Source organism: Taeniopygia guttata, chromosome 1A (genome assembly GCF_048771995.1).
Source record: "Taeniopygia guttata chromosome 1A, bTaeGut7.mat, whole genome shotgun sequence".
NCBI lineage: Eukaryota > Metazoa > Chordata > Aves > Passeriformes > Estrildidae > Taeniopygia > Taeniopygia guttata.
Window position 1 is genome coordinate 69,890,628 of NC_133025.1, and position 22,136 is coordinate 69,912,763.

General features: G+C 38.5%; 1 protein-coding gene across 19 annotated transcripts in view; it reads right to left on the reverse strand.

The window, feature by feature from the left end:
* ERC1 (ELKS/RAB6-interacting/CAST family member 1) overlaps positions 1 to 22,136 on the reverse strand; it is a 273,023-nt gene that overhangs the window by 207,529 nt on the left and 43,358 nt on the right. For 18 of the 19 annotated variants that reach the window (XR_012053774.1, XR_012053773.1, XR_012053772.1 and 15 more), the window contains one exon: positions 7,892 to 8,308. Coding sequence is in view for 16 of the 19 variants with exons in the window: in XM_072923902.1 (XP_072780003.1) it covers positions 7,892 to 8,308 (417 nt within the window). In the remaining 3 variants the exon portion in view is untranslated. Of the gene's footprint in view, positions 1 to 7,891; positions 8,309 to 12,341; positions 12,567 to 22,136 lie in introns of those variants that run through there. The other variant, XM_072923903.1, reaches the window with a different exon arrangement.

A 22,136-nucleotide genomic window follows, 5' to 3' on the forward strand; every position in this document is an offset into this window, starting at 1 on the left:
CACCAGAAAAAGATATGAGCTAAAGGTGTGTATCATAATTACATCTGCCTAAGAGGAACAATAATTTTCTGGTCAGCATAATTACATAGAACAGCTGATCAAACATACTGAGAACACTGAATATGTAAAGAATAGCTGTGATAAAGTGATTTGAACACACCATAAATAGTTATCAAGTCCATGGGGGTTTTTTTGAAAGTAATTCAAAATTAGAGAATATAGTTTAGAACTGAAGGAGTCCTCTATACTGAGCAGTATTATCACTGTAAATTATACACAAGTACATAAGAATGAGAGTTGAATTTAGTCCAAACTTTTTCCTCCTTCATAACCTGGCCATTGTTATTCCCTCAGTTGCTCCTGTGTATGATTTTGCACATGATTCAGAACAAATGTCATGGTGCACTTTCAAGCAATCATGTTTTTATAGTGGAGGAGGCTATATGCTTAAAAATACAGCAACTTATCTCTCAGTAGCCACAAGACAAGCAGGTTCCAAAGCCAAAAAGGACATGTCTTCCATCTCCTGCCAAACTTGCATTATCAGGCAGCACGTCCACACAGAGAGTAACTAAAACATGCCATTTCATATGTCAATTTAGTTTTTTAAAAAATTGCTTAAAAACATGATGTGTAATTAAAAGCAGTCATGATTCTGGTTTTTTTTTAAATCTTAACTATACTATCCATATCTTTGAGTAATCAATTATGATGTCTTGTGCTGGATCTTTGCATCATTCATTGGACTGGAGAGTTTTGAGTAAAAACTGGTTTTAGTCTCTAACCTTATCCTCCAGACCTTACTAAATGAATGTTATAGCTTTTGTACTTAAAGTTTAGTCTCTCAGATGGCTTTTCTGCCTACCTAGATTTTAACAACCTAGTTCCAATTAATTATACTCAAATGCAAATGTTACAAAAAAAGGAAAGTTTCAGGAGCATCCATCACCTCAGTATTAATGATCACTGTTAATTAAAAAATTATTTAGTAGCTATAGAAGATAAAATAGGTCTTTAGGTGTGTAGAAGGACAAATCATACCTGACTAACCTGATTTTCTTCTACCTATCTTTGTGGCTAAGTGGGGGACAAGGGGTGTTCCATGTCTCAAGGCCTCCAAACATGCCTGGAGGCAAATTTGTGAGCCCCAGGCTGGGTAAGTGGTTAACAAAGCAGGTGGCAAAGGAGCTGGGCTGTCAGGCTCAAAGCCTGGTGCTGATGAGTAGTGCAGGGTCCAGTGGGCAGCAGCTTCCCCCTGACAGCCCTCAGTGCCATCGTGAAAAGGCTTGGGGAGAAACTTGATGCCTCCTAGAATGAGCTGGAGGCTGTAGAGATGATGGAAACTAAAGTCTTCTGAGAAGTGGAAGGATGATAGGCAACAGGCAGAATTTGCAGCACTGAAAATTTAAACCTGCTAATATGAAAAAAATTTTACCAGGAGAACAACCAAATGTTGGAGCAGGTGCCCAGAGAGGCTGTGGAATCCCCCACCGCTTGAAATTGCTGGTTTGAGCAGAAGGTTGCATGAAATAACCTGTGGGAGAGCCCTTTAATCTGCATGACTCATTTATATAAATATCTTTACTACCTGGTGCCAGAAGGTGACTGGATAGTATCACAATTGCTTAGTTTCAGGACTTTTTTAAAAAGTGCTCCATACCAGTATTTTTAACTTCTATTTTAGCAAGATGTAAAAATGAACTGAAAAAAGAACATATAAGAGTCCTCTAGAATTTATTTCATTGCTATTAGAGTTTTTGCTACTAAAATTATATAGTTATACAAGTCTGGAAGCAGTAATCATGGCAGTTCCTTCGGAAATTATTTCTGCATTTTTCCACTTGTCATTTCCTGCATTTGCCAACCCAATCAACATAATTCCCTGAAAAAAACAAAGTGACTGTATTCATAAAGAGCATTACTTTGAAAGATGTGCTGGCAATTGCACACATATTGATAATGGAGGGTGTCAGTTGCTTTGAAGCTCAGCTACCCCCGGCTAAAGAAACTCATCTCTGTTTTGCAATTGTATTAATCCATTGAGAAGATTATTTCTAAATCCAATTAAAACCTCAGATATTGGGACACTTAAGTTTGTTAACTAAGGCATCACCTAAAGTGAAAATTAAAGCACAGCTTCCTGCTCATCTCAGTATTTCAATCAGCAGGAAACAAAAGCAAAATCCTTCAAAACCTTGGAATTAGAGTAAAAGCAAGGTAAGATGAGAACTAATTCAAACCATCCAATTAGTTGTAAGTAGCAAGTCATTGTGTTGAAATCTGACTACAGAAGTGTGAATTCAAAAGCTGAAGAAAAGTCAATTAAAAATTAAAATTTTAATCCTGTAGAACTTAATTTACATGTGTGCTAGTATTAATTTTTTTTCTCTTTCCTCTTATTTAAGGTGCAAAAGCTCCAATTTTGTACTTAAATTAGATTCCAGCTTGTTCATGCTATTTTTAGGTTTTTGTCCTTCCACTACAAAGTTTGACATTTGTGGAAACAAACCTCCACAAATCTCACTTCTGCTGAAAAAAAAGGTGCGGGATAATGTGACCACCTCCAAGGAAAACATACTTAAGAGGTAATTTGTAAACAAAACAAATCATGTAACATGCATTGACTAAGAAAAGCTTCTAATGTAACAAAACATCAAAAGACATTGAAGTTTAAGCATATTAAACCCTTAATCCCCAGACAGATTTATGCATTGTTTCACATAGTTTTAAAAATCCTATCTGAAAGGTATGGAAGTGCTAAAATGAAATAGTAAGAAATTCTCCTGTATAATGAAGAATAACCCATTCAAACAGAAAATAATTGCTTTGAAATAAGTACAGTAATTAAATAATTTACCCCCCATGCTAGAAAAAGCACATGAAGAAACCTACTGAAATTCTATTAATTGTTTCACTTTGATGAAACCATAATTACAATACAGAAAAAGCATCCTGACAGATAACTGGAGTTCTGCTTTTTTCCATTTATTTAATACGCACACATTATTTAACTACTGTACAAAAATCACAAATTTGCCATGCTAGAATAAGCTGTTTCAGATTTTTTTGTCATCTGGAAAAATAAAAAACAAATACATTATTTTACAACCTAATTTTTCAATTTTTGAAAAATTATGAAGCCACCAACCTCTGTACTGAGGAAAGCTGAAAATAGTTTCATATATGTTTGATTATTTTTAACTGTCATTCTTACCTAAGGTGACATACAGAATATTCCAAACTAAAATGGTATTTTAAAAAATTCAAATGCATAAAAAATACATTATGCATTCAAGTTGCAATAGCCTGTTTTCTAAAATTTTGACCTACAAAACCTCTGTATTTTTTGAAACTACCTGCAGAGCAAACAAGCAATTCTAATAAAGACATAATTATTTATATTATCTTGATTGAAATCACTTCTCCCATTGCCATTTACTTCTAAAAGGTCAAAAGCATGAAAAAGCAATAAAAAAGCAGAAACTTTATTTTTTACCTCATCAGAAATATATCCCCTAATCTGATGGTAGTAAGAGTTACTGAATCTATCTACTCCTGCAAAACAAAACTTCTCCCTTGAAGTATCTTATTTATGTGGCAAAATCTTGGCATGGGACAAAAGTTTTCTTTGAGTTACCTCTAATTACTCCAATTAAAATTTCTCAATCCTCCTCCGAGCCTGGAGCAGAAAAGAGTAAGAATTTTAACACACCCACGGAAAAATAATTTGTTTGCCAAACTTGTCACAGCTCATTAAAATCCAGTCAGACAAGGGAACCAAGCCCCCTGCACTGGGCACAGCTCAGCAGGGCTCTGATGGGGCATTTAGATGCCACATCCCTCCTTTCCCTGCTCTGAGCTCCTTGCTGCTGCTCTCTGGCCACCAGAGGATCAAGTTTTGCTAATCTAAGGCTAAATACACCTGTGTGATAGCCTGGTGTGCAAGAACCACCCATTTCAGCATCTGTTTTACATAGAAAACCTCCTTTATTCGTTGAGCGCTACATCCCTCACTCCTTCATTCAGTTTTGTACTCAGATGGAATAAAAATCCATGGGCCCAATTACTAAAGAAAAAAAAAAATTAAAGTCAAAACTGTAATTTACTACCAAACGGTTTCTGGACACAAAGTTTAAAGCTCCTGTCGGTTCTTCCCTCATTCCACACTACTGTAACATGCAAGCCTTGACTCCAGAACTGTCTTCTGAAGAAAAAACCCTCAGGATAAACAGCCTTCTTTCTGTTACCAAATAAATGGTTGTGGTCAGCCACCCATACACAGTCCTTGTTGGACTGTCCTTACAAATCCTAGTCTGCCCATAGTACTCCAAGTGTTTGGAACACCAGGTATGGATGCAGTCACAGCATATTCTGCCCTAAGATGCACTGATATTTGGGTTATTAATCTGTGTAACTGAGAAAAATCCATTTCTAATCAGTGCATCTAGCACTTTGGGGAGTGGGGCACAAGGGAGGATGTCAAAAAAACCAAGCAAGCTTGGTTATCTTTGCAGCTATGGACCACCATTGATAATTCTGCAACAGGCAAGTCTGGAGCATAGAGGCAGCAGTTAATGCAACTTGGGAGCTATTCTGGAAGCTGTAGTCCAGCTGCAGGATTTCATCAAATATTTCTTCCTGGTATGAAAATAATTTTCTTCTTGAAAGTTAAGTCTAGAATACCAACAGCAATAATTGTTACAAAGACTGAAGAAGGGGTATTCAAAATAGCAGCCATCTTTTAATAAACTATAAAGCTTAAGCTTGTTTTCCAGGGTAGAGGAATGTGATGCAGCCACACTGTTATCTGCTGCAGTCAGGGCATTCTGATGTTTAATGAGACATTTAAGTATTTGTGTTAATGAGATATTGTCCTCTCTGTCATTTGCTGAATACATCCTATGACTGATATAGTAACTTTCCCATGGACTTAGATGAATAATTTATTGAGATTCTCAGAAGTCAGGGCAATTGGGAAAAGCCCAAGAGAATCAAATTGCTTATGGAGATACCACTCAGGAGCTGTTGCAGAATCCATTTTATAATCTGGATTTGGGAGACTGAGGCAGTGCTCTGGGAGGTGAACAAAAATATGGGATGTCTTTTATATGAGGAACAATTAAGCAGCACTAGATTTTTCAGCCTAGAAAAAGGGATAACTTGGAATGGATACAACAGCCTAAAATGGTGAGTGGCACACAGTTATAATCATATCATAACCACAACTCTGACCTCTCTAAGAATTTATTTTCCTTAGAAAAATCATGCAATCTTTAGTACAGTAACAGCAATAGCAAAAGTGAAGAAATCAATTAATTCTCAAGGTTTAATTTTCAAGGTCATACTGCTGGCCACTGTAGCTGCACTGCCTGCCTGAAAAATTGTCTGATGACCTTGAGTGTCAACATCACACTTTGAATTACATGTAGGTTTCGAAGTCAGAAAACTGAGGGACACCCTTCTGCTTCAAGGTGTAGATCTTAAATATTATTTCCAGCAAATATCCTATCAGAAATCTAACACCCTTGCAGAGTCAGAAACAGCACTAGTGTACATCTCAGAACTTCTTTTGCTACTGCTATTAAAATTTTCTACTGTGTTAGGACATGAAATATAAACTGACCTTCCACACTCTTAAGAATCCCTTTGAGATACCAATGCTTCCTTTAACAGCAGTATTTAGAGAAGAGTTTAGCATGCCTTTCCGGATACTGGGAATGCTACATATAGAACCATCATTTCTTCAAAGCAGCTCAAAACTTCCATCATTAGTATCTGGGGCAGCAAAGGGCTAAAATAACCTACAACTATGGAAATACAGATGAACATAACAGAAGGTCAGCTGAGGAGGGGGATGGTGACACACCTAACAGGTGACAAACCTAACAGGTGACACACCTGAGAGAGACAACTTCCAAGTGTGAAATATGGACAGCAGCTGTGAAACACATCCTGCAGAGCATCTGGGTGCTCAGGCAGTCAGATGCAGTCAGCTGCAAGTTCCTCTGATTTTCTCCAGCCTGCCAGAGCCCCAGGCATGAGACTTGAGTTTGCTGCAGATAAGTCTGAGGTCACTTAGCTTAGCCTTGCTCAGAGCTCAAGGTTAACACACAGGTAAAAACAAAACCATTCCTGTCGTTACCCAGTTCCATAAAGAGAAAATATGGCACCATGTTTTTGAGGCTACGAGGATGCTCAGCTTCACAGCTGGATCCCACATCATACCCATGGTTTGAGCTACAAATTACATTATGCTCAGCTCATGCTTCTCAGTGAATCAGGGCTGGGTAAGCAGCAAGAAGTAATTAATTTTAAAGCATTTGATAAATCACATTTGCACTTTCAAGTCAGTAGGTCATCTCTACCTCCTCTAGGAAGTCTTTTACCATAAAAAGTAGTATTTAAATGACTGATGATTTCCAAATATGCATGAATGAAACAAGAATTCTTATCTAACTCGCAACATCCACTCATCCACTGCAGGAACAAATGCAACCACATTACTCAAAAATTGCACAGCTCCTGCCAGCTTTTCATTTATGTTGCTGGACTTAGAGCAGAAACAAATGGAAGCCATTTGAGTCTCTTCCTGAAATAGTTACTAGAATTGGAACAGAATTATCATTGGTTGCTAAATAAAGGAAAAACTGTAGTGCAGAAACTCTGGAATCATATTATCTTCACTCCAGACACTCAAGAGATTACTGCTCTAAAAAAATAAATCTGGCCTAAATCTGGCTCAGAAATGCAATGGGCTCCAGCTTTCTTATATAAATGCTTGCAAGACCACAGGCACTACGGGTCAGGCCCTGGAAACATATGAATAAGAGGTATTAAGAAGTATTTATGTGCTGCATACACTCATCTCAAAAAACTCTTCCAGGCCTTGCTTTCTTGACTTCTTAGAGAGGGACCTTAAGTCTTTTATACCAATAGAGCTTTCCAAAAAATGCTGAACCATGAGATAGATACCAATGTGCGGAACAGGTAATTAGATTCATATACATGGATAGCTATCAATTCATGCCTTCAGTCGACAGATGTAAAATAATCTTTATACAGAATCTTAGCACTAGTGAATCCATGTATACACATCTGTGCATCTACACAATCCATGCTGAATTACCAGCCTTTTAGAAGTTAATATTCTATTACTTTAGGAGGCTGGTTGACAAGAGGATAATGCATTTAATAATATCAAAAAATGTAATGACGCTGGCTACACAATAACTCATTTTCTTTCATTTATTTTCCTTCATTTTACTAAAATATTTGTATTCTATATAAACTATATTTTGTTATAATTAGTTTAAAATTATTAATAGTGAAGAATGTCTGCCACTGTACTCTTTTAAGGTACAATACAGACATAACAATAGTTTTTCTGTTTTCAGGAGGATGGTGAGAAGGCATTACTATGTATTACTGTGCAGCAGTGTCCCTTTAAGAAATCTCTTTTTTGGCTGTGCATCCAGGGCAGCTAATAGTTTTATCAAATACCCTTCACAGCAAGATGACTGTTTCCATGGAAACTGTTGAGCAATCATCCATTACTCTTGCAAAGATTTCTCTCTCCACTCTCACCTAAATACAGGTAGCTACTTTCTCTCTAACTACAATAGAACAGAAGGATTCATAATTCATTTTACAGGCATTGGGACAATTCATCTCCAGTTTCCAACGGACACTACAGGCAAAGCAGGGCCCACACCAAAAACCCCAAAAGGTACATGCAAAGAAGTCATAAAGAAGTTTTAAAATATGGGCAAATTCTATTGAATCTAATGTAAAATACAGCTTATAGAGAGGACAGAAGATTCTTTCCTTACAACTGTGAAATGGATAGGAGACAGAGGGGAGTTTAAGATTGGAGATATGTTTGGTCACTCACCTCTCTCAGCATGTTGTTTTCTTTTTCCTTCTGTTCCAGAAGGCTTTCCAAGTGGTGCACATGCATCTCTGCCTCAGCCAACCGTCGTGTCCGCTCATGGTCTTCCTCAGTGGCTTTTGCTGACAGACCTTTACTCTGCAGCATCTCCAGCAGCTTTTTGATGGACTCATCACGTGCATTTAAGGTCTGTTTCTGCGTCTCAATGCGCAGTTCCATCTCCTCCAAGGTTTTCCGTAGCAGGAACAGCTCCTTGGCCTGGCGCTCGTGCTCTGCGTGCAGCCGCTGGAAGTTCTCCTCTGTCAGCTCTGCCACGAAGGGCTCGCTGGTCCTGCTGCTGCTGTCCTGCTGGAACAACTGGTTCAGGTCCCGCTGGATCCGCAGCTCATCTTGGAGAGCCTGGATAGTCATCTGCATATGCTGAAACAACAAGTAAATCAAATCAGTGGATTCCCTCCACTGGAGAAATACAGAAAACAGTATGAGCCACATCAGACCTCTTGAACCACCAACCAAGAGGAAACCATCATGCAAACAGAACAACAATGTTTTCTTAAAGCAGAATTAAGGTTATACTATATAATTGAGGCTATACTACAGAAAGGTCACGTTCCTCCTTCTATGCCTGGTAGAGGTTGCTTAACACTTAGAAGACTCTTGCTTGAGTGACTCTTCCACTTGCAACAACTTGAGAGAGTGACTGTTTCAAACAGGAAAATGCCAGCAGCTTTCAGCAACCTGTAATAGTACCCTTCCAAATGTTCACTTCCCCTATAGAACAGTTATGCAGAAGAAGACCCAGAATTACTATAGAATTACTATCCTGGCAAAGCAGAGGGGCACAATGCTACTAGAATTTACATATCACCCACAAAACATAACCACCTGTAAAGGCTCCCAAGCTCTTCAGCAGTAACTCTACACCTAGCACAGATTTCCCATTTGATTTGGAGAAGAAACTTCAGCTTGTAATGAAGAAACACAACTATAGAAAACTGGATAAATGCTGCATAGGGAAAAGTGTCACATCATAAAATTTAATGCATGAGGATTTTAGCACAGAAGAGAAGGCACCACCTCACAAACAGGAATATGAAGTCAATCAAATGATCAGCAGTAATTTGTTGTTGTGCAAGACAATAAATCCTGTCTCAATGACTCAATACAGTGGGTTAATATAATGGGACAATACAGGAGAAGCACAGTTTGCCTACAAAAATGTTCTTGTTTATATTTTGATAAATAAGTTTTTTCTTCTCTGCAAGACTGAAGTATCAAGCCATAACAGACAAGTATAGACACTGCACAAAGATTTGATTACTACAAATTAGATGCACACTGAATGATACATCTCTACTCCCTTAAGTGAGGCAGACATGCTTACAATTTAGTCTGAATGTGAATAAGTCAGATGCACCAATCCCTGGGGTCTACATTTATATTACAAAAACCAGTGTCTGCAATACAGTTATTTCCAGTATTCACTAGGCTAAAGTGCTAGAAAAAGTTATATTCTATGATCAAGCTTGATGGAGAGACACACTAGTGAGGTCTAAAATGCAAAGATGGTGCAAAATCAATGCTTTCTATAAATCCAAGTACTTCATTTTACTCAAGTATTTGTAAAAAGAGAAACTACAAAGATTAGGGTTCAAGCATTACTCCAAGAATATGCTTATCAAAATTCTTATGTAAAGTGCCTTGAAGATGTTAAAAAGCTGTCTGGGCATGGCCCTGGGCAGCAGGCTCTAAGTGGCCTTGCTTGAGCAGAGGTGTTGGACCAACTGATCTCCCACCAACCTCAAGCACACTGTGATTCTATGAAAAGACAGCAGATAGTATTTATAGCTGAGTTACTTACCTTTTATCTGCTTTAGAAACACAAAGGTTTAGTTTGGTTGTACAGAATGGTGCATAAAGGCAGTCCAAACCCATTTTCTTTGCAGAAGTCAGTATTTTAGACCAAGTGCTTCCCCCCTATTTGTGCTATGGCCTAAGAGCAGCTTTTTGCAACCAAAATTGCTGTTACACTGTCAGCTCACCTAAGGCCACACTGCCACTAAAGGGAACAGTCTTGCTGTTTGTCCTTCCTTAGGTGGTTGGCACTGACAACAGGATCAAAACTTCACCTGATAGCCAAAAATCAGCCCCAGCAAAAACCGAACAAAATGTCTTAGCAGTCAGATCTCAAACGGAGTTGTCAGTGTGGCTACATCAGTGCTGATTCTGTGCAAAGCAGGGGTGGCAGATGCTGCCAAAGAGCTGGCAGAGAAGAAAATGGAAACATCCTTTACAGCATCAGCATAAACTAAAATCAGCTTAAATGCAAAGCTCTGTGGTTGGTTTAAGATGCTGTAATTACCTTATCTTCTACTTCAATAACCACAATACCTGGCAGATAGTAATTTGGTTAATCTACAACTACATTTCAGGTTATAGAATCTGTGTGACAACACAGCACAGATATATTAGGTGAGAGAACAAATAATTACTCTGTTCTAAAAGGTACATTGTATTTATATATTGGTGGATGCTCAGATTTATTTTCAAGTAAGAGATGAAAAAAATATCTGAAGGGAATTAACATGGATTTCCAAAATGCTTTTAGAAATTACTTTCTTTTTAATTAAAGATCTCAACTTTCAGTTATTGACTGTGGTTTGGAGAACTGACAAAGTGAGAATGCCAGAACCACGTCCAAACCTTGAAACTGAGGCACTACAGGCAGGCAATCAAAACTACTACATCTGTTCAATGAATGTAAGTTGGTTGAGCTGTAAGAAAAAACCTGATGCACTCATTAAAATGTTTGCCTCATCTGTACCTATACCCCATCAATAAAGTCAGTTGACAACAGCAGTAGTGAGTGAATGTCCTCAAATTTTGTTAAAATTAAACAGTTACCCCACCAGATATAACTTTACAATTCCATACATGAGTTAATTCCATTTGTATTTGAGAAGCCCTACTTATTCACAGCCCAGCTGTGTGTTGTTCCTCCAGCTAACAAACAAATTCCCACATGTGTCCACCTGGCTCTCCACACACTGCTACTTCAGCATTTCCTTTCTCCCAGGCGAGAAAAGAGCTTCTTCTGAACAACCACACCATCGATTAAATGAAATTATTTCCTCTACTCAATGTTGTCTTGGAATCAAACTTGGATTATTTATAAACATCAATGGCCTAAATCACCAAACCAAATTCTTGCATTTTTACCATCTGATCTGCTGTAAAATGTCACTTCAGGTTACATAGACAAAAACTGTGTCTCAGACCCACAGAAATTATTTCCTCTAAACATGGAAATGCCTCCATGGAACTTTTGGCTCACTGAATCAAAATCTATTCTATGATTCAAATACATGGTGTGGAAAAATAAAATTAATACCAGTGACTATCAGGATTTACTAATATCCATATCACTGAAATAAAGACAAGGGAGTTTGGAATACCTGACCACTGGTCAGCAACTGCCTGTAATTCAGTTTCCCAGGAAAAATGAAGAGGTGGAGTAAGTGGAAAAGTTAGAGCTGAGCTTAGGAATAACTCCTACTGTTCTCTGAACTGCTGCTCAGTTGAGAACAAACTTGATTATGTGAAAGGTAAGTGAAAAACATGCCACACAAAATTATTCTATGCTAAGAGTGGGTTCTGACACCCACTCTTTTCCAACATGCAAAATGGGTTCTTTTCTCTACTTTCCAAAATTTTTTTATGATTCTCAGAATAATAGAACAACATTCATTACTAGCTGGTATCATAACTAAACTACGTTTTCAGTTAAAATTTATTGTCTTCTATGTAATGTCAAAGAAAACATCATTTTCCCCCTGAAGGAGCAGGCAAGCTTTACTAGCATCTCATCCATTTTCTAGACTTCAGTTTTAGATCAGCAACTATCCTAGAAAGGCAAAATATTTTCCAAGTTCGTGCAACACTAGCCACTGATACTTAATTTCTAACACCTGATTAGAGATCTCAAGAAAATTGAAAAATACTGTTGAAATAGTCTTATCTAGAAATAAACATGCAAAAACAATTTTAATACTAACTTTTAATACCACTGAGCTTCAATATGCCATACTCTACCAAGTAAGTAATAATCATGCTCTTGTGAAACAGTTTCATCCAGGCAATGTAATTAAAGTCAAAGCAATTATTGTGAACCTGTATTTGCTTGAAATTTATTGCTCATATCTCAAATCTTGAGGATTCCCTGTTTTTTTTTCAAGTAATGAAAACTAGTCTTTAAGCCTCACTACAAATCATAACTACATTTAAAAATCACAAAGGTATTCTCTAGTTATGGTTTTGTCCAACAAATTTTTCTCTTGACAGAGCTAAGCACCTTCAGGATCAGCTCAAATCATGTCCTAAAAGGACATGGTGTAAACATAACCTCTTACACCAGGAGTTCCTCTGCCTATATTACTTACACAGGTCAACTTACCAGCCAGGCTCCGCATAGAGACAGAGTTTGACTTTTATCCAGCAGCCCAAAATTCACATCTCTAAGTAGCAGAATACTATTCCATCTTTGCCTCCAGCTACCAGGACTCAAACTGGCATTTCCCACACCTTGGCAGACTGCTGAGTGTCCAGCCTACAGTAGGAGTACAAGCCATGATGGAGAAGTTCCTGGTATTGGTTCCCAAAACTGTCCTGCTGTTGCAGTCTCAGGGTAATGCAATGCACCTACAGCTGTACTGCTGAGAGCTCTTTTCATCTCTCTCTGTTGGAGCTTTTCCTTTTTGCATAAAATATTTAAAGATTCAGTAGACACGACACAAAGTATTAAATAGAGCACAGCTTCTTATTTGAATTGGTAGAACACATAAGAACAGAAAGACCTGAATAGCAATACATCCAATTAATTTAAATGTTTATCATCTCACCATTGAAAAGGAAGTGGGGGATGTGCATTTTAACTTTCTCAGTCAGGAAAGAAATTTAATTGATATTCTACAGCCAAGACTTGTATTCTAACCCTACATTTTAGATCAAAAGGAGGCAGCCACTGCTACTACCATGATTTTGAAAGAGAGGATTAAATTGTGATATGCTTTTTAAAGAAAGGATTTCCAAACTCATCTCTGCAAGACAGAGCTTGACCTACCAAGCTACAGTGTTTAATATTCCAATATGCATTTGTTCATTTGGGTTTGGATACCTGATTTAGATTATTCATACTGCAGATTCTGTCTGTGTAACTGCTGTAATCAGACATACAACTTATCCCATAATTTATTCAAGAAGTCTAAATGCCTAAATTAGACCTCTGGGCTCTGCAATGCAAGCAAGGCACCAAACACTTCCATAGTTAAGTTCCCCTTAAACTCCTCTATTTAAATTCTAAGTAGGTTAAACCGAGAAAATTACTTTCATTTTTGAACACCAAGAAAAAATACAGTATGTTCAAGAGAAGCCTGAAAAATTCAGCAAAAAGAAACAGAATGTACTCTTTCCCTGAAACAAGGGAAAAACATAACATGCAATTATGTGACAGTGTCACAAAAATGTGTCACAATTAGGTGGGGAAGTATTGTTACATTCTGCAAAACTCGGACCACTTAAAAATTTCTCTGACACTGGGAGAACACTGAAGACTCAATTGTGAGCAGCAGAATGTAGGGTAGTGATAAGGACAGGGAAAAAAAGACAGGTCCTACTAGAACATTTAGTGGCGTGAAAGCTTCAACCTGGAAGATAGGTTCAAGCTCTTACTCATCTTCATATGACTCAAAGGAAGCTCCAGTCAGGAAGCAATATGGATGTTCTTAGGTAGATCTCTAACAAGTTATTCTTACAGAAAGGACTGTGAGAGTTTCTGCTTTGCACAAATATCTGAATATTGACTGACTTTAAAATTCAACCTTGCATTCCTCACATGTCTGTGTCATAAAGGGAAGAGTGTCAGGGGCTTTGTTCAAATTAGCCAAGAGACCCCTTAGCAACTTTCACATTCTAACTAAGTCTATTTCCTGCTTAGGGTAATCTCATCTCACTCTTACCAAATTCTTAATCAGAAATTCCACTCCACATGAAAAAAAAAATTCCGTTTTGCTGAAATCAGCAGATTTAATAAAAGCTTCTTATGAAAGTATTACTGCAACATAGGATATTGAAAACTTCTTGGTCACTTCTACTGTAAACCCACAAAGCCAGTACATTCAGTACATCCTGTACTGAATGAGCTTTATGATGCACATGTATCTGGCAGTTTTCTGCCAATCTGCTCAGCCATCAGGCTGTGCTTCATGTGGAAAACACTACATGCTTGGACACAGGACAGGTGTGCTGCTTTTGGCTGGGGTAGAGTTACTTCTCTTGCTAGTAGCTGGTATGGGGCTGTGTTTCGGATTTGTGCTGAAAACAGTGCTGATTACTCAGAGATATTTTGGTTACTGCTGAGCAGGGCTTGCACAGAGTCAAGGCCTTTCCTGCCTCTCACCCCACCCTGCCACTGAGTGGGCTGGGGGTGCACAAGGATTTGGGAGGGATTAAAACCAGGACAGCTGATCCCAACCCACCCAAGAGATACCCCAGACCAGGCGATGTCATACTCAGCAATACAATCTGGGGGAAGGGAGAGTATGGGATACTGGATTTATGGCATCTGACAGCCCATCACTTCAGGATGGAGCCCTGCTTCCGTGGAAATGGCTGGACACCTACCTGATGGAGGGAACTAGGGAATGAATTCCTAATAAACTGTCTTTATCTCAATCCACAAGTTGTCCCACTTTTACCCACCAGGGAAAGAGTGAGTGTCTGTGTGGTAGTTAATTGCTGGCTGAGGTTAAACTACAGCAACACGTTTCCTTTTTTTATTCTATATCACAGAGTTCTGTACTTATTTTTCAGGATCCAACCCAGGAATAAAAAAGTTTAAAAAATAGATAAATGTAATTTGTTAATCAAACCAAAACTAAGTTTTGGAAAATGACGCTTTACAGCTACTCTATACTTAAGCCAATTATTTTTACAGCTGGCGAAGAAAGACAAAAGGCATTTCAGGTCTGAAACGTACATGTAGTACCTATAAATACTGCCTTAATTTTGTTTTTAGTTCACCATGAGTGCAATGCTATTTCTCTAGAAAGGAAAGATACAATAATTATGATGTATTTTATTTCAGGAGGACAATTCTGTAAGGTCTATTCATCAAATGTATATCACCAGAAAACGAGAACGTAAATGCAAAAACGGTGTTTTTCTTGCCAGTAAATCCACACGCACAAACTTTTGCATTATAACAATAACTCTCATATTTCTTACAACAAAAGCGTTTCAAATATTTGTAAGAGGATGAACCACACTCAGCTCAAAAGAGACCACATGCAAAATGGCAGAGAACCGGATTTGGTCACTGTGTGAAATCACTCCCTCCCATGCTCAAAGAGTTAAAAGTTTTGGCAGCATTTCTGGGAAATGGATTCTGCTGAATGCCCTGCAAAGCAAAGGCCTGGCTGTCTGAGGGAGTCCCTGCTGACATTCAGCTGCAGCCCACGCAAAGACATTGGGAAAAGGGCTAATGTCAGGTGTCCAGCAGGGCTGTGAAGAAACAGAACTTGCTGATTCCAGAAATGCTACATATTCCCTGTAAGATGGATCAGGGGCTTCAAAATCCTGATTTAAATGGAATTGAGTGGGTGATTTTATACTGTTAAGCTTAGATACAAAATACTGCTATGATTTTAAGAGGATTTAATTTGTGAGACTCAAAGAAAGGGACCTGTATTTTAAAGACAACCCCACATTGCATTATCTCTGAGACAGCAGAAGGGCAAGATGGTAAAAAAGTGCTATAGATAAAGAGTTTAAGTTATCAGTAATACATTTGTCAGCTGAGCTAGACTCACACAAAATGACCCATTTAAGGGGGCAGTGTGCAGCAGGCTAATTCATTTGCTCCTCTTTGTACAAAAAAATCCCAACAAACCCCAAACAAGCCAACAGGAATGAATTTAAAGCCCTAAAGGAAGCAGATCAGAAACAGCCTGCAATGCAACCAGCTCATACACAGTGTACAGGCACATCCATTAAAAGGCTGCAAGGTAAAACTGAGTACGTGCAGTACACAGCTCTCAGTGCTAAATGTCCACATGCAAGATTTTATCTATGGTAAACATGAAGCAGCTTACCACGAATTAAGGTAGGCTGTTTCTATGGTCAAAGTATGGATGTGGGCAGTTTCTATAGAATATCTCATGCACAGTAAAAACAAGACTTATTCTAAAAAGAATGTTGTGCACATTCTAAATATTCTAACGCAGTTTGTGCACATACCTGTGTGGTAAGAATAAAAATTCTGATTAGGCATAGGTAAACCTGTTAAAATCCTAAAAACCACACATTTATCAGTTTTTTAGCTATGAATGTAATTCTGACAGTTCTCTGACTTCCGAAGGGAATTTGAGCTCTCTGTCAGACACCAAAAATGATCTAGTAGGCAACGGGACTCAAAGGGAAATTATTTTTGAAGTCATATCAGTAAGTTCCAGCTACTCCGTGTTTACATTTCCAAAGGCAGGTACTTCCACATCAGTAGTTTACTGTGCTTCAAAAGCTTCTCATGCAAATCTTCCAAGAATCTACATTTCACACTCTTTGAATGTCAGCATGCTATGATCCTGGAACTAAGAAACTGGATTCTTTTTAAGTGCCCCTCATCTTTCTTGAGAATAGGCATTTTGGGATTAGGGCAAATGTTTGGAATTTCTCATCTGAATCAACAATTTACATACTGACTTTAACCTCTATTTCCCACCAAGCTGTCCAAATTGGGTTAGCATTACATTACTTAAACACCATGTTTTATTTATTTACAAATATGAGCCTTGATTTTTTATTCTTATGCTGCCAAAGAAACAAGAGCCCTTGCATATTTGCAGTTTCATACACTGCTGTAAGATAACTATTTTCAGATTCTGCTTCCCCTGTCTGGCAAGCATAAGTTTCTTTTGTCACAAATTGTGTTGATAAAATGGATCCTTGTGCACAAGGATAATATAAAATAAATAAAATAATAAAAATAAAAAGCCAATACCCAAACATCAAACTGATCTATATTCAGGCCAGCCATGATAAAGCTTACAGAGTTCAATCTTATCCCATTTTGCAAGTGTATACAACATACCAAATTTCACCCACAGTACAGATTACTTCTAAATTGCATCTGTGAAATAGGTGCTAAAGTGCCAAATTCAGCTTCTGTGAACCTCTCATCCCATGAAAGTAATTATAAATTATTATGGCACTTATGAAAAAGAGAATTTTAACATTTACATATGTATGAAAGTCTAATATTTTCAAATTAATAGCATCTATATGAAAGATGACTCATTTCTTAATAGATTAGGAACTTTTCTGCAAAAATGTATTATTAGTCACCTCAATTAGGGAGGTCAGCAAATCTATCTTTCCATTAGCTGATGCAAGGAATCAATCCAAGATAAAAGGTGCTCTGCTACACAACCTTAGATTTTGTGTTCAGTACTTTCCAACATATCAGCACACATCAACAACATGCTCTAAAAAGGAAAAATAGCTGCTGATTTCTAGTAAGAGAGTACTGTATGAAAAATCAATTCACAAGAAAACTGCTTATTACTTTACCCACATCACCCATCTCACCCAGATTTAAACCACCTTCTACACTAGTTGGTTTGGAGAGGTCACAGTAAAATCTCAATGCACATATCCATGTGTCACACAAAGATATTTTGACCAAAATACCTTGAATAACTGCATTTGCATGCATAAGCCAACTATATCTCATCTAAGAATATAAAGATGGGAGTAGGCTGGATCTTTAAACCTTGTTGAGCAGTTCATTATTGTGACTGCTATATTTCAAATAATAGTTTTTGAATAGTTTCTGAATTAGGACTGAATATTTCAAATAACTAGTTTCAATTTAAAATAGAAGTTTTCAGCTTCTGCTTGCCCACAGCACTACAACACTTAGTTCTTCCTATCAATTTGGAATGTGTCCTTTACCTGCAAGTGACAGTGGAAGACCTGAGCCACCCAGTGCTCAGATACTATGGAGTGGTGACTACAGCAGAAAGTGTTCTTTCCACACTGTGCCTCCAGAAATCAAGTTCTCACCAAAAATTAACTATTTGTAAGCCCCATCACACTGAACTAGCAAACCTGGACAGCAGCTCACCAGCAATTTGCAAACACTAAAACTTACTGATGGTTTGTTTGCTGGCTATTTCAATGCATTTTCTTGAGACAGGGAAAACATCAGGTGACCAGATATGGCCACAAATATGAGAATACTGCACACAGGACTTGAAGTAATAGAGCACCTGATATTCAGGATCTCATAAAGAACATTTGGTTGCATTGAGACACGTGGAAAGTTCTTGCCAATGTGTTCAACCAAGACTGAGACAACCAACAGCAAAAACAGCCTCTCAACTGCACTGACCACGGGTGCAATGAGGCTTTGCCACCTTACTTACAATTTTCCTTGAGATGATTAGATGGCAACATTGCAAGGCTAAAGTTCTTAGGGAGATGATTATACTACAGAGGCCCTGTATTGTCCCACAACTCATTTCCCTGTTTCACTACAAGATGGAACCAATTTTACTATGTCATGATCATGCCTCTTGTTTTGCTTGTTCATAATCTCTCAAATGCGCCTTCCCTAACTTCTACCTATTTTAACTGTTGCTGTTGCATTTTCTCACATTTGGTTTATCATCAATTCTTCAGGGACAGCAAACCAAGTTTCCTGGAAAAGTGTTTGCATATGGTTTTCCTGTTTTAAGCCACAATAAGGAACAACTGCAAGCCTTCCTACTCGGTCAAAAATCCAAAAGGCCTAAAATGATTGCTGAAACAAGAGCAGTACCCTGGTGTATCATCAGCTACTGTACAGGACTACCATATGTGCACTGCTACATAAAGGAAAACAAAAAAAACCAAACAAAACAAAAGCAAAATCAATTCATTCATTGTCCCTTCCTGAAGTAAAAACTATGGGCCTTTTTGAAGTTATCAATGCACTACAGCCAACTACAATGGCAGCAATTATTTTAAGACAGTTTTGCAAGATTACAGCTTGAAGTTGTCACAATTAAGACAAGTTCTTGCCAGACAAAATATATGCATCCCTTCCATCTCTGCAACTTGTTTTCATTTTCTTTGAAATGTAAGAAGGAAGCAAATAAGAATCTCTTCTACAAAATTTATAGAAGCAACAATCATGGATAAAACTCAACTAAACCTGTGGCTTTTGACACGATACATGGTATTTTAGCCCTCTGTCATGAACTATTGGCAACACTCACAAAGGAACAGATTTGAAAACCTTATTTTCTGGATATGTCAAGTCTCACCAAGTACCATTCTGGGAAGACAGGCAGTTCAAATGAATTACTAGAATTTCAGGATAAATTTAGAATATGGCTGCAGCAATCACTGTCCCTGTGAAAGAACATATAAAAAGCCTCTGATCAAAATGTTCTGGCACTTACCCTCATGTTGAAATGACAGCAGCACCTCTGACAGCAAAGCAGAACACAGCACATTACACTGAGTTCTAAAGGAGCTTTGTGTGACTTTTAGGAGGCTAAGCAGCTTTAAGAGATAAGCAACAGAAAAGCACTAAGAACTTGAATAGCTCTGGAAATGGGAAGGCCTAGCACAACCCACCTTAACAGAAAGCATTCAAACTTCTGGTAGATGCAGTGATGGAGGCAGCTTTGCAAGTACAAATTCAAGGATTTTCATTATTAAGATCTTTACTAGATGCTAGAATGTGACGGAAAATACCCAAGCAGAAAAGTTTTTCCATTCAGGAGATTGGTTCTTTGCCACAGACATCTTCCTGCTAGGTACAAGGATTTCCAAAGCAGGAGGCAATTCCCTCTGGCAGCAGCACTCAGTCACCCACCACCGAAGACATCAGGTGCAGTAAGTTGAACTCCTAGTAGGCATCAGAAATCCATCTGTTCAGAATGTGAACCAGACAAGCTAAAATGAGTACCTACAACAGGACTGACAGCTAGAAGGACTTTTGTCAGTGAAAAGCTTTAGCACTGTCCTGTCTAACTTTGCACATCACTCTAGGAATCGAGGGAATAGAGAAGAACATAAAGGAGATGTGACTTGATGGCAATAAACATAAAACTATCCAACACTGGATATTCTTGCATTGCCCATGAATCAAAGTGGACAATTGGTATAGACAGCATTGATAAAATCATTTAGGGTAGATCTCTCACTGAACAAATACTGTCTCTAAATAAATCTTTTCAGAAGCTGCTTTCTAATGAATTAGTACCACATGGCCATTCAAGCAGTATGTCATGCTGTTAGGCTTCTTGCAGAGCAATGACTGAACTCTTGCTTCTTTATAGACCAGGCAGGGAATACATAAATGTTCAAGATCTGCAATAACAGAGACAGATAATTGATAATCGAGATCTGCAAAAATGGATAGAAATGCTGGGCAATAAATCTTTTTGGTTCTTTATGCAGGCCATCCTGTAACAAAGTGCTCTGCATTTAAACACTGTTCAGAGAAACATCTGAATCTGCTGATAGATCTGTATGAACAACTGTCAAGACAGAAAGAAGAATAGAATTCTCTGTGATGAGTTCAAGGCATCAAACCACCAACTGTAGCAAGAGCTTACACTTGTCTGAACACAAACAGTCATCTCAGAGCTACATGTTTTACAAGAGTCTAGTAATCCAGAACTAAAAATAAAAATTAAAAAGGGCTTGTAGCATTGAAAATCTGGAACACTCACTTGTCTAGTGTTAGACATTTCATTTCAGGGCAACACAACAAGCTGGCTCTGAAGACCCAAATTCTACTCAACTCTTGGATGTTTTCTGGGACCTAGAAAGAATTAGGGTAAGGACTCTCTTTTCTTCATCTATCTGAATACAAGGCCAAAGGAACAATGGTGGTTCTTACTTAAATGCTAAGCTTAAGGCACATTTCAGAACACCTTGCTGTGCCTCCCTAGGGATATAAACCCGTATGTTAATTAAAAGCAGAGGTTAGCTCTTTTTTTAATCACTCAAATGGATGCCTAGATTAGGTTTACTAGACAGAAGATTTGTACACCTAATTAACAGAGAAACCCTGAATGCATTACTAAGAAACCACTCCACAACCCTCGATTTCCTAATCCCTGCACTCCTTTTAGATTTCACCTAACATTAACATATGTTTTACTCATCATTAAAACACTCTCTTGGCAACACTTTTTTGAGATGCTTTTGCTGTAGAGATTCATGACTGGTTAAAGGATAAGGAGCACATGAAGTGTTCTGTCCTTTCATTTTCAGGGAATGAGGAGGAAGAAACAGGAAGAGCCAGCAGATCAATACCTGGCTGCCAGCCTGGTGTCACTGGCAGGATTTTGCCTTTTTTAATTATAGATCAGTTTACATGACAGCAGGCCTGCTGGCAAGAACCAGGGTACACCTGTCTCAAAGGGGAAACAGGATCTCTGCACAGGAGCCAGCAGGGCTCATTGAGAGCTCTAAACCACACTGGAAGGGGGAAGGGAAAACAAAGAAACTCCCTAGAGATAAGCCTGGGGGCAGCACTGGTGAGGTTCTGCTGTCTGCAGCCGGTGCAGGGATGGGATGGAGAGCCACAGAGCTGTGAAGATGCAGGTTACTGACGTGATGAAACCACATGAAGCACCTGAGAACGGTCACACAGGAAATACAGATGGTGCTGTCCAGAGAGAAGCAGTGGAGATGCTGAAGGGTCTGAGAAGTCCTGTGAGGAGCGGCTGGGGAAGCTGAACCTGGAGGAGGCTCAGGGGACACCACATGGCTCTCCATGACTACCTGAAGGGACAGTACAGCCAGGTGGGGGTCAGGCTCTTCTCCTTCTGACCAGTGACAGGACAAGAGGAAATGGCCCCAAGTCATGCCGGGGAGGTTGGATATTACAAAAATTTCTTCACTGAAAGGGTTGTCACACATTGGAATGGGCTGCCCTGAGCCAGTGGCTGGGTCACTGTCCCTGGAGGTAGTTAAAAGACATGTAGATGTGGCACCTGGGGACATGGTTTAGAGCTGGGCTTGGCAGTGCTGGGTAATGGGTACTGTAGTCACAGTCACTAATTGGTTCACTTTTTAATTCAGATTTTGTTTTTCTGAGGAAAACCTCATCAAAATCCTAATATACAACATTCAATAAAGGACAACTGGTCAAATGTAAAAGGACACCTGGTATCATAATATACTCTGCTAA